Here is a 12,076-nt window from a genome sequence, read left to right as displayed (position 1 = left end):
TATCATGAATCCTGAACTTGAAAACAGTAATAAATAGCTACCTATCATAAAATCTATAGATTAGTCTTTCTTTTTTAAATAAAATAAATTTCTGCTCACACTAAAAAACAGTAATTTTTGGTAAAAATACAAGGAAATTAGATGCCTGATCTAGGGGAGGGGAGGGGGGGAAGGAGAGGAAAAGTTGGAACAGAAGGTTTCGCAAGGGTCAATGATGAAAAATCACCCATGCATAAGTTTTGTAAATAAAAAGCCATAAAATTAAAAAAAAAATTAGATGCCTGGATACTAGAAATGATATTCTCTCCTCTTATAGAAAAGAGATATTTATTAAAAAATATTTAACACTTGAAAAACAATGACTGGAAATGAGAATGTGGAAGAGTAGAGAAAAGGGAAAGGAAACAAAAATTGAATTATTAGTGAATCAAGATGACTGTCTTTTTTTTTTTTTTTTTTTTTTTTAATCTAACCTCTAACCTGGCTTGAAAAATCTAACCTCTAACCTGAAATCAACCAAATCAGAGAAAACATATATGTTGTTTTGTGTGGTAAGAAATATGGGAATCAGTTTCAGGAATCATTACCTGTTGTCTCCATACTATTTAGATCAGCTGGCATTCCTAATCTCTCTTTCAGAGACTTAGAAACTTGAACTGAAAAATAAAAAGAACAATAAAAGACATGATAAAGATCTGCTGATATTTACACAGAATTATTAAACTAAGAATTCTTTATGGTATTTAATTGAATTTCATGTGTTCCTTTTCAATTTTCATAATGAAATCAACACTTTTCTCTTACTGCCAGTACTCTTTCTCTGGGGCTTTGCCTTCTCCTTCTACTACTTTTCTCTCAAAATCTCTCCTATCTAGTTCTTGACCCCAACAACTTGGCTCTGAAAAATGATTTCTACATCACATATTAGAATATTCTGGAAAATAAATTTGAAAAATTATTGTTAAACAATAAATTATCTGATGGGCTTTAGGAAATTTTTTTCATTTTAAAAATCATGGAAAGGGAATGACATGGCCCTAAAAATCCATCATCTTAGTTTGCCTGAACAGATCAGGAACACAGATAGCTCAAAGTGCCAATAAAGCAAGTGGCAAATGTAAAGAGTGTAGTAATTTTAAAAATTTGTTAAATTAGTACCTTTCTTTGGTGTTTTGTCAGTATTCATTTCTGGAGACTCAATTTTCTTCCCAAGCCTTTGAGCAAGGCTTCGCTTCAGTGGAGGGTCACTGTCAACACCTTTTAGATCAAAGGAAAAATATAAATTTAGTTGAAATCATTTCTTTAAAAAAAGAAAAACCATGAATAAGAAAAAGCAAACAAATCTATGAAAATTAGTGTCCTTTCTTCTGTTTATATGACAAATAGTGAAGTTTCCTTGGAACTGGACAACTCTACCTCAGAGAAGGTAATGAAATTTTCACAGAGTAAGATGGTAGGATGGAAGAAAACAAGATATGAATAACCTTCAATATGGGAATCATAAGTTAACTAAAGTCAAGACTAAGAATGTACCAAAAATTCTAACTGGCTAACAGGTGAATTCCAGTAACCAAAGTAACACCACAAACAACCAAGAAGGTTATAGAACTTCAGAACTAGAAGGAACTTCAGAGATCATTGAATATGTCTTTTCCTTTTACAATCAAGAAAGATAAGGCTCAGAGAGATAATGTTTAAATAACTGGGAGAAAGTCAAAACCAAAATGTATGCTTTCTGATTCCTGGTCAGGAGCTCTTTCCAGTACCACCATGTTGCCTAGTGTAAGCTGTTTAAATAGAAATTTCTAATATTTTAATTGTTTTCCAGATTGTTGAAGACCAAAATTTCCCAAAGATATACTTGTATAAAACTCTAAAGCTAGTAAAACTCTTAATGTAGATAATATTAACTCCCAAGAGCTTATATCAATTTCCTTTTTCTATTCTACCTGTTTTTAGGTTGCCTACAAAAGAATTTTATAAACAATTTATATTTCTAATAGCAAAAACTGAATAACTTACTAAAATTGCAATTATCTTTTCATATCTCTTGAGAACTTAGCAGATAAATACGTAATTTAAAATGGTAAAGCAAAGATTTGTCCATAAAAACATCACTACCACTACCTACATAGGTACTATTAAATTGCCATGGCAACACCTCTTAAAATGGTGTGAAAGGAACCTGTGAAATCAGAATTTTTTCAAATTTAGGCAGTACATTATTTTTGGGTAGTTATGGAAAGTTAATTGTCTTTCAAAAAAGACAGGAAAAAAATAGCATACTTAAAATTGTATTCTTCAAATAAATAAAATTGTTAAGTGAACTTACTGATAAATGGGAAGTTTAAATTTTAATATATTTTAGCTAACTAAAATTGTTAGATAAAAATTTTATTAAATCTAATTTTTATCCTTATTCTAAAAAAGTTCTTTAAAATTTTCCTTTAATAAAGAAAAAGAGAAAGAGTACTCATGGTCTTTTAGCTCAGGGCCTTTTAAAAAGAATTATTAAGAATAAAAATGAACTTTAATTCATAAAACTGTTGAAAAGATGAAATAAATATAGGGCAAAAAGAAATTGGAGAAGGAAACTTGATGACAAGGTCATTAAGAACTGTATAGAGAATTGGTGGGGCAACATCAATAGCTTATTTTTGTGTGGGGAAAGGCACACTGAGTTGTTTCTAATATATCACAGCTTGTTACATCTGCAAACATCTGCACAAAATATCCTTACCTGAGAGCTTCCGCTTCCCTAGTCTTTCTGTAAGACTCAGTCGCACCAAGGGCTCTTCTCCTAAAATAACAAACAATAAATAGCTTACAGTTTACTATCCTTGATCACTATTAGTGCTTGGTGAATGCAAGGCACTTGGCAATAAACCAGAAAGTATTAAAGAATAGTCATTTTAATGCCCAAAATGATAACACAAAAGCTGACATTTATATGGTACTGGAAGGTTTTTTGAAGTACTGACACACTTGATCTATTTCTCACTTGATTTATTCAAATCTGAATTAAATATTGCAGTTATTAGTCTAATTTTCAGAGGAGAAAAGCAGAAATTCAAGTTATTATGAACAGCCCACGGTCACACAACTAATAAGTGCTAGAAAAAGGATTTATATCTAAGTCTTTCCTGATTCCAACTTTAGAGATAGATTTTTTTGTCTTTTGTTTTTATCATCTACATTATTCCCCTGTATTCTCACTGTTTCCAAAAGAACTATTTCCTATAACATCATTTTAAAAAGAAAAAAATCAGAAACTCAATAAACATATTGAAAAAAATCTGACATTATATGCTACTCTTCTCCTCCTTGGGTCTCCCAACTTTTGGAAAGGTATAGAAGTAGGAGTGCAAGACAAAAGTTTTTTGGAAGTCTCAAAAAAATAAAAACAATTCAGCATATTAAATATTATATGACAACACCCTGGAGGTCAACAAATAGTAAACATGAAACAATACTGATAAATGCTCTACAAAATGCAGTGTTGGAAGTCAAGTAAACAGACATCAGTTCATCTCCTCTTCTCCAAGGCAACAAACTTACATCTTCAACAAATATTTGTGGACAGAATTCTATGGTAGACAGTGAAAAAGATAAATTTTTTTTTAAAAAGGCACGGTTCCTTCAAGTTTGACTCTGAAGAAGAGATAAGACAATTTATCTCCCTAACTTCTTTGCAGAGGTGATAGACTACAGGCATGTAACATTGTATATATTACTTAGCTGATGTGATGATTTGGGTGCAGATTGAACTAAAACTCCTGGAAGAGATGAAGACTTAAGTAAGTCTGTCTAGAATAATGACACTGGGAACAGAAAGAATGAAACAAATAAGAGATACCATAGACATAAGAGACTCAAGTTCCACAGTGGTGCCGGCAAAATGCACTCCACTTGCCCCCCCCCCCCAAAAAAAAAAGGCTAGAGGAAGGCCTCCAGTGCAATGAGTAACTCCTCTTTAGAGGATCTATGGATGAACATGGATACAAATTGCAGAGGATGCAATGGCTATTCTCTGGTCAAAGAAGGGAAAAGTCATCATGAATTCACTGAAATATCAAAACATCAGCTACACTTGATAGTAGACTGAAGAGGAAATGTGAGAGGAAGAAAAACCACAGAAATTGTTATGTCACTGGAAGAAACAATGAAATCAGGAGGAGTTACAAGTTTAGAGGTAAAGATTTAATTTTTGTTTTGTTTTGGATATAGTGAGTTGTCTATTCAAGATGTAGTATAAAAGAATCAAAAATAAGCTATAGAGATAAGGGCAAAAGATATATAGTTTAGCACCACCAATACAGAATTTATAGGATAAAGGCATGAGAGAGGGTAAGAATGTGAAGGAAGAGAATGTAGAGAGAAAAGATGAGGGCCAAGGACTGAATTTTAGGGAACACTAAGTTTATGAGGCTGGAACGAGGTCAAGGAAACAAAGAAAAGAAGTCCTGATAAAGAAAAGTAGGAAAATCAGTAAAATGGGATGCAAAACATCAACTTGTATCCTAGTGTTTTGTCTCAGGGATCTACGTTTGACCCCATAATATTTACCGTATTTATGAATGACTTGAATGAAAGCTTAAATGGCATATTTAACATATTTGCAAATGACAAAGCAAGAAGAAATAACTAATAACTTGAATGCCAGATATAATCCAAAAAGATTTCAACAAATTACAACTTTTTCTGCATTTAATAAGATGAATTTGGAGAGAGAGAGAAAAAAAAAGGGGGGGAAGAGGGAGGATGGAGGGAGAGAGAAAGAGAGATGGAGGGAGAGAGAGGGAGGGGAAGAGGGCAGGAGAGGGGAAGAGGAAGAGTGGGAGAGAGGGAAGAAGGGGAGAGAGGGAGGGGAAGGGGGAAAGCAGATAAATCTCTGCTTTGCAGACACCACACAGGAATAATACTATGTTCAATTCTGGGACCACATTTCAGGAAAGATGTTAATAAAATGGAGAGAGTTAGAGGATAGCAAACCAGAATAGTGTATTGGCCTTGAGTTCATGCCAAATGAGAACTAGCTAAAATAATCAAATATTTTTAGCATGGGAAAAAAAAAAAAAAGACGGGTAGAAAGGAAGTTAGATTTATTTCTAAATGTTTGAAGGGCTAACACAAGGAAGATATATTAAACTAGTTTCCAGGGGAAATAGAGCTAAAAACACTGGATACAAGCAAAAAGAAAACTTACACTTAATAACACATAAAAATTATCCAAGAGTGAAATGCCATGTAACCCATCTCATTTTTGAAAATGCTTTGTATTTATTTCTGTATATATTGATATTTCAGTGTGCAGTTGGTATTTCCTCTAATAGAATGGAAACTCCTTTAATACAGAGATTGTTGCATTTCTATTTTATTCTTGGTGTCTAATAGAGTGCCCTAGCAGACACTTTTTGATTGATACATGTTTCTCATCTGTATTCCTTCAACTCAAAAGCCACAACCCTAGCTCAGACTCTTCTCATCTCCTGGACTAATGGCCTTTAGGTCTTCCTATCAAGACATACCACAGCTAAAATGTATAGGTATGACCATGCCATTCCTCTGCTGAAAGACACTGCGTACTGAATAAAATGGAAACTTCCTATCCTGGAATTCAAAGCTCCCTACAACCAGGTGCTAATTTATCTTTCTAGCCACAATTCATGTTACCACCCTTCAAGTTTTGTAGTAATCTGTTCTTCAATCCTTTCCTTGGCTCCATGTTTCTAGACAACTCCCATTTTACATAATAGCAATCGATTCTTTATTCGAAGCAGATCATGTAAAGAGTAACTTTCACTTCTTTGGCATACTTTCTGCTATCTTTTATCCATTGTGCTCTGCTAGAGATGTTGTTTATAAGGTGTTATAAAGTTCTATCATGGAAGTCTTTTCTTTTCCATCTATAATATTATTAATTCTCATGGATTTAATTATCTCTATGCAGATGAATCCCAGATCTCTATTTTTAACGTTAAGTCTTTCTCTTTAGTTGTTACACACTCTGGTCATTTCAAACCATATGGCTCCCTGACATCATAAAAGATCATGAACAGAATTAACTATCTTCCCTATTCACTTCACTACCCAATTCTTCATCTCTTTTCAATTTCTGTGGAGGGCACCATTATGCTCCCAAACCCAGGTTTGGAATACTGAGGTTATCATCATCAACTCCTTATTCTCATTCAGCTCACCTAATCAACCTATTCATCTACTGCCAAATTTTGTCCTTTCTACCTTTTATAACACTTCTCATGCAGAATGCCTTCTTTTCTTTCATATATCTACTCCTCAAGTAAAAGCTCTTAACACCTTTTAAATAGACCATTAAAATAGCTTTTCAATTTTCCTATTTCTACTTTCATTCCATTTTGTTCACTTACACTTAGCTGTGGAATGATTTTCCTAAAGCACAAGTCTGATCATGTTATTACTGTACTCAAACTTTTGTGGTTCCCTATTAACATAAGGATCAAATATAAACTGGTACTTAAATCTCTTTAAAACCTGGCCCTTCCTCCTTTTAGTCTTACAATTTAATTCCTTCCATAATCAGCTCTACTGATCTACCTGCTATTTTTAATCACATGGTGATCCATTTCCCATCCCTGTGCCTTTGCACTGGCTTGTCCTACATTCCTAGAATGTCCTACATCTATACCTCTGTTTCCCTGGTTTTCTTCAAGATTTAGCTCAAATCTTACCATCTACAAGAAGCCTTTTCCATCCTCCCCATTTACTAATGCCTTCTCCTGAAATTGCCTTCTATCTATGCTCTCTATATGTAATATGCACCTAGTAATTAACATGTCTCTCCTATTTAAAATGTAAGCTCCTTGAAAGCAAGCAGAGATAGTTTTTTCCCTTTTTTTCTGTATCCTTCAGAGAAAGAAAGAAAAAAGATTCTCATTAATCAAGAATTCATAAGGTTTCAAAAAAGTTTGGGCTGCCCACAGAGTCTCTCAGTCACTGCTGAGGAGGGAATTGGGCCATAAAATATATTACTAGGTAGTAGAAGGACACACGAAGAGGCTTCACCATCAATACTGTTAATGCCCTAGCCTAAGTATGTGCTTTATCCCTTCATGAATTGGTTCTTTGAATTCTCTTCATCATGTAGTCTTTGGGCACACTATAACACTCAATCCAATTACTTTACCTCTACAGGGAATATCTGTAATATATCCATTTAGTTGCAACTTCCTTCTTTTTTCAGGTTTTGCTTATGTCAATAATGATTCAGTAATTTTGGCATTATGTCCAGTCATTGGACAGGGATCTCATACTTAAAGGGCAAAAGTCTAACTGAAGTTTGTTGACAGTCTAAAAATGATGTGGATCTTAGCATTACCCTTCCTTGCTACTACTCTACCACCTTCACTATAGAAGCAGAAGAAAGTTATGTGGAAGACTGAGATTAATTTTTCATTTTTTGTAGAGGGCCGGAATTCTGGAGAAGTATACTTGAAACAAGGATACTTACAACAAGGTGTTAACTTAGTGTGATCTATGAGATGATGGCTCTTTAGTTCACATATATACTTAATATGGTGATATAATGGTTCTCTAGTTCACACATACTCAGTATGCTGTAAAGATGTAATAGGGTATTTAAGGACTGAGAGAACTGGAGACACACTCAATCAGTCAGAGTGAACAGACTGTGAAGGAGTCAGACTGGGGTGATTATGAAGGAGAGATTGTAGCATACACATTCTGTGAAGACAATAAAGACTTTAGACTTTGTTCCTGACCATCCTCGTGTTGACTATTCTGCTGAGACAAGGCCTGTCTGGAGGACCTCCAGAAAGCTAGCGTGACCATTACAATTTTTGTTTCCTTGATTGCCTGAAACTGCTTACTTATTGGTGATATGCAAGGTCATGTCATCTTTCATACAATCTTCCTAGGAGAGGGGACTGACCATTTTATTTCCTTGTTAAAAAAAAACACTGGTAGCTCCCCACTACCTCTACAAATAATATAAACCCTGGCTTCAACCTGCATTTTCAACCTAATTTCACATTACCAACCGCATTATGCACTTTGTTGTTTCTTGAATTCAACATGCTATATCCTACCTTTGTGCATTTCTACAAGACAGCTCTCATATGGACTATGTTACCCCTTCATCTCTTTCAGAATCCTTATCTAAGGTTCAGTTCCTATAATACCTTCTCCATGAAGCTTTGCTTAATCCCCCCCCCCACCCTACTCCTATGTGTTAATGCTTTCTCAATACTCATATATTTCTAGAGTAGCTCTCTCTTTTGTTCTCCTCACTTTCCTAGCCTGTATTATATTTATGTTGCTACTTTATATTCCAAATAGAATTTAAGCTCCTTGGGAACAGGATTCTTTTCATTTTTCTATTTGTATTTCCAGGACCTAATATATAGTGGTCAAGTATATTTTAATATACCCTTACTCTCTATTGAACTGAATCCCTCCTCCTCAACCATCTTTGCTCAAGGAAAGTGCTTTCTATTTCAAGACAATGAGATCCTCTCTAATCCCTCTTTTCTATCAGATAAAAGCAATTTTTCTTTCCTTGACTTTCCCAGAATGTTCTATTTAACCAGGAACATATCCATTTTCTAATTTATATTTACACCTTTTAAAATATGTTATTTTATAGTACTTGTGTATCTCTCACTCCTCCTATGAGATTAAAATTCTTGAGAGAAGGTGCTGTGAGGGAAAGGTACCTTTGTATCTTCAGGATCTAGCAACCATGGTCTTCCATAAAATCTTCCCTACCAGACCAATAAAAATTGATTTCTTTCTTATGAATTCTTATTGTACTTTGCACTACTCATTTGTAACTTCCTCTTATTGTACTGATTTGCATAATATTTTCTCCCCCATTAGTTTTAAACTCTTTTGTGGGGGGGCAGCTAGATAACACTTCCTAGGTATGTGACCCTGGGCAAGTCTCTTAACCCCAATTGCCTCAGCAAAAAAAACCAAACCAAACCAAATCAAAAAAACTCTTTTGTGGTCAGGGACCATTCTATATATCTCAGTGTTTTGCATATGGTAGATAATCCTTATTTGAATGAAGGAATGAATGCAACATGTAAGCATGCAAAGCTTACCAACATACTCAAAATGATTAACATCTTTCTTTGGCAGAACCTTCAACATAGACAAAAGTGGTATATCCCCTTATCTGTGCGCCACCAGTTACATAAGCAGGGCAGTGATAAATCCCAACCTTTCTTACACCTTACCTTGTTTGTTGGACAGGGTTACCGTCCTCACCACAGTTCTGACATTCTCTTTCTCAGGGCCTGGAATGGGCTGAGGTTGAAGTAAGTGAGCAGATGCTCCTGAAGGCCCTTCTGAATAAAGGTAAAAACAACCAGTTATGGAAAACAAAGTATTTTTAAGTTTTAAGACTTTTAAATCCCTCATACTAGATCATTAATAATTTAGTAATTCACTCCTGGGTCCCTGGAATGACTGGTTTTGTCTACAAAATTGAGTGTCTATAGAACCAAGAAAATTATTTAGCAATCCAGAAAAGAGAAAACAGTGCTGGCTTTGAAATTATTAGATTTAGATCTGAATTCTATCCTATTACTTAATAGCTATGTTATCCTGAGCAATTCATTTTAAACTTTCAGGACCTCAGTTTTCTTATCTGTAAATTGAGAGTGTTCAACTAGATAATCTGTAAGGTCCCTTGCAGTGCTAAATATTCTATTAAAAAGTGTTACTTTTGCTAGCATATGACAATTTTAAAGTTAATATTTATTTTCCTAATCCATAATTCTAAATGTTGGCTAGAAGGATATATTGCTTACATAGAAGAGCTAATAATGGACTAAGATGAGGAGTTACAAGTTTTATTCCATATCTGGCATCAACCTATCCTATAACTATGGGCAAATTAATTCTATTTCTACTATAAGATTCTCTTCTTAATCAAATAAGAATAATTATCCTAGCTTTCTTCTTCCCAGGGATACTTTGAAAATAATTGAAAGAATATACTCTATATTGAAAAAGATTTAACAAAATTCAAAGTGTTATTGTAAAACTGATACACTATTAAAAAAAAAAAAAGCAAGAATACTAAATCTAAACTACTCCAATTTAATCTGTTTTTACTTATTTGGCAAACATTATAAAAATTACCCCACAGACAACCTCATTTTTTTTTTTTTTTTTTGCTACCACATTTATTCCTAACTAGCCAAGTCTTACTTCTTTCTCATATTCATGTGTGTCAAATAAAATTTTTTAGACCTGAATTCTGCATATAGATTAATAGATCCATAAGTCTAACAATGATAGAGGATAAGTTTCTTTTTTTTTTCTTCTGAGGCTGGGGTTAAGTGACTTGCCCAGGGTCACACAGCTAGGAAGTGTTAAGTGTCTGAGATCAGATTTGAACTCGGGTCCTCCTGAATTCAAGGCTGGTGCTCTATCCACTGTGCCACCTAGCTGCCCCCAGAGGATAAGTTTCTGAGAAAACGTCAAAACATTTAAAAATTTAGTAAGAGTTCAAATCCTGACTCAGACACTTACTATCTGCATGACTCTGGGCAAGTCAATTAACCTGTCTCCCTCAGTTTCATCTGTAAATGGTAATAAGAGCACCTATTTCCAGGGTTGTCATGAGAATCAAATACATGTAAAGCACTTTGCAAATCTTAAGTTCTACATAACTACTAGACATTGTTATTTTTATGATGATAATAGTAACAATTCTATATCAAACTGAGGAATGACACAGTCAAATTTTCCAATTTTTATGTTGTTTTTTTTTCATTTGTCTTTCTTTGAAATCTTGTTAAATGGTGGAAAGGCTTTCCATTAGGTCCTATTATTTGTGGAGTAGTAGAATGACATTAAATGTGTAAGGCAATCCTTAGCTTTAAAACAAAACTGATCTTTCCAGAAAAAAAAAAAAGTCATAAAAACAAGTTATTCATTTTAGTTCTCACAAGTTTTACCTCCTTGCTTCTTAGATTTTTCCTTCATTTTCTTTGACTTGATTTCTTCAAGAGTTTTTATTCCAAAATTCAAACTATCACCTACAAAGCCAAAAGAGGATTTATGAGGAAATGAAATAATAAAGAGGCAGGGTATAATTATTGTTTAGAATATTTGGCTAGGATATTCCCCCCTCTAAGGCAGTAACATAGGCTAACAGTAACTTTATTAAAAATGGTCAGGAATTAGTGACTATTTTTATTAAGACATATGACTAAGAGCAGAAGTTTATAACCAGAAGGCCAAGAATTTGATTTAAAAATATTTTAATAACTTTACTTTAATTACTTTTAATTGTAAAAGCTAACTTAATTTCTTCTTCTTCTTCTTCTTTTTTTTTTTTTTATTATAGCTTTTTATTGACAAAACATATGCATGGGTAATTTTTTAACACTGACCCTTGAAAAAACTTCTGTTCCAACTTTTCCCCTCCTTTCCTCCACACTCCCCTCCCCTAGATGGCAGTAATCCCATACATGTTAATTATGTTAAAGTATATGTTAAATACAATATATGTATATATATTTATACAGTTGTCTTGCTACACAAGAAAAATCAAATTTAGAAAGTAAAAATAACCTGGGAAGAAAAACCAAAATGCAAACAATTAACAGAAAGAGTATAAATGTTATGTTGTGGTCCACACTCATTTCCAGTGTTCTGTTCATAACTGATCAACTGGAACTGATTTGGATCCTCTCATTGCTGAAAGCCACCTCCAGCAGAATTGATCCTGATATACTATTATTGCTGAAGTGTATAATGATCTCCTGGTTCTACTCATTTCACTTAGTATCAGTTCATGTATGTCTCTCCAGGCCTCTCTGTATTCATTCTGCTGGTCATTTTTTATAGAATAATAAGATTCCATAACATTCATATACCACAATTTATGCAACCATTCTCCAATTGATGGGCATCCATTCAATTTTCAGAATAACTTTATTTTAATATAATTGTTTCCCTTAGTAATCCTATATATTTTATGATCTTTAAAATATTATACTGGCAAAGGATCCATAAAATAAAAAAGATTAGGAACCTCTGGGGTTAAGGACCAGCATTT

The 12,076-nt window shown here is 33.7% G+C and overlaps 1 protein-coding gene across 6 annotated transcripts in view; it reads right to left on the bottom strand.

The window, feature by feature from the left end:
• The window catches only part of ZC3H11A (zinc finger CCCH-type containing 11A), a 37,575-nt gene that overhangs the window by 6,503 nt on the left and 18,996 nt on the right, over positions 1 to 12,076 (bottom strand). For all 6 annotated transcript variants that reach the window (XM_074308888.1, XM_074308894.1, XM_074308893.1 and 3 more), the window contains exons 9-13: positions 10,971 to 11,051; positions 9,240 to 9,350; positions 2,741 to 2,800; positions 1,159 to 1,257; positions 588 to 656 (exon numbers count right to left, since the gene is read on the bottom strand). In XM_074308888.1, the coding sequence (XP_074164989.1) occupies positions 588 to 656; positions 1,159 to 1,257; positions 2,741 to 2,800; positions 9,240 to 9,350; positions 10,971 to 11,051 (420 nt within the window). The remainder of the gene's footprint in view (positions 1 to 587; positions 657 to 1,158; positions 1,258 to 2,740; positions 2,801 to 9,239; positions 9,351 to 10,970; positions 11,052 to 12,076) is intronic.

Source organism: Sminthopsis crassicaudata, chromosome 4 (genome assembly GCF_048593235.1).
Source record: "Sminthopsis crassicaudata isolate SCR6 chromosome 4, ASM4859323v1, whole genome shotgun sequence".
Classification (NCBI taxonomy): Eukaryota; Metazoa; Chordata; class Mammalia; order Dasyuromorphia; family Dasyuridae; genus Sminthopsis; species Sminthopsis crassicaudata.
The sequence above is the reverse complement of the archived record's forward strand: the minus strand, read 5'-3'. Positions and strand labels throughout refer to the sequence as shown.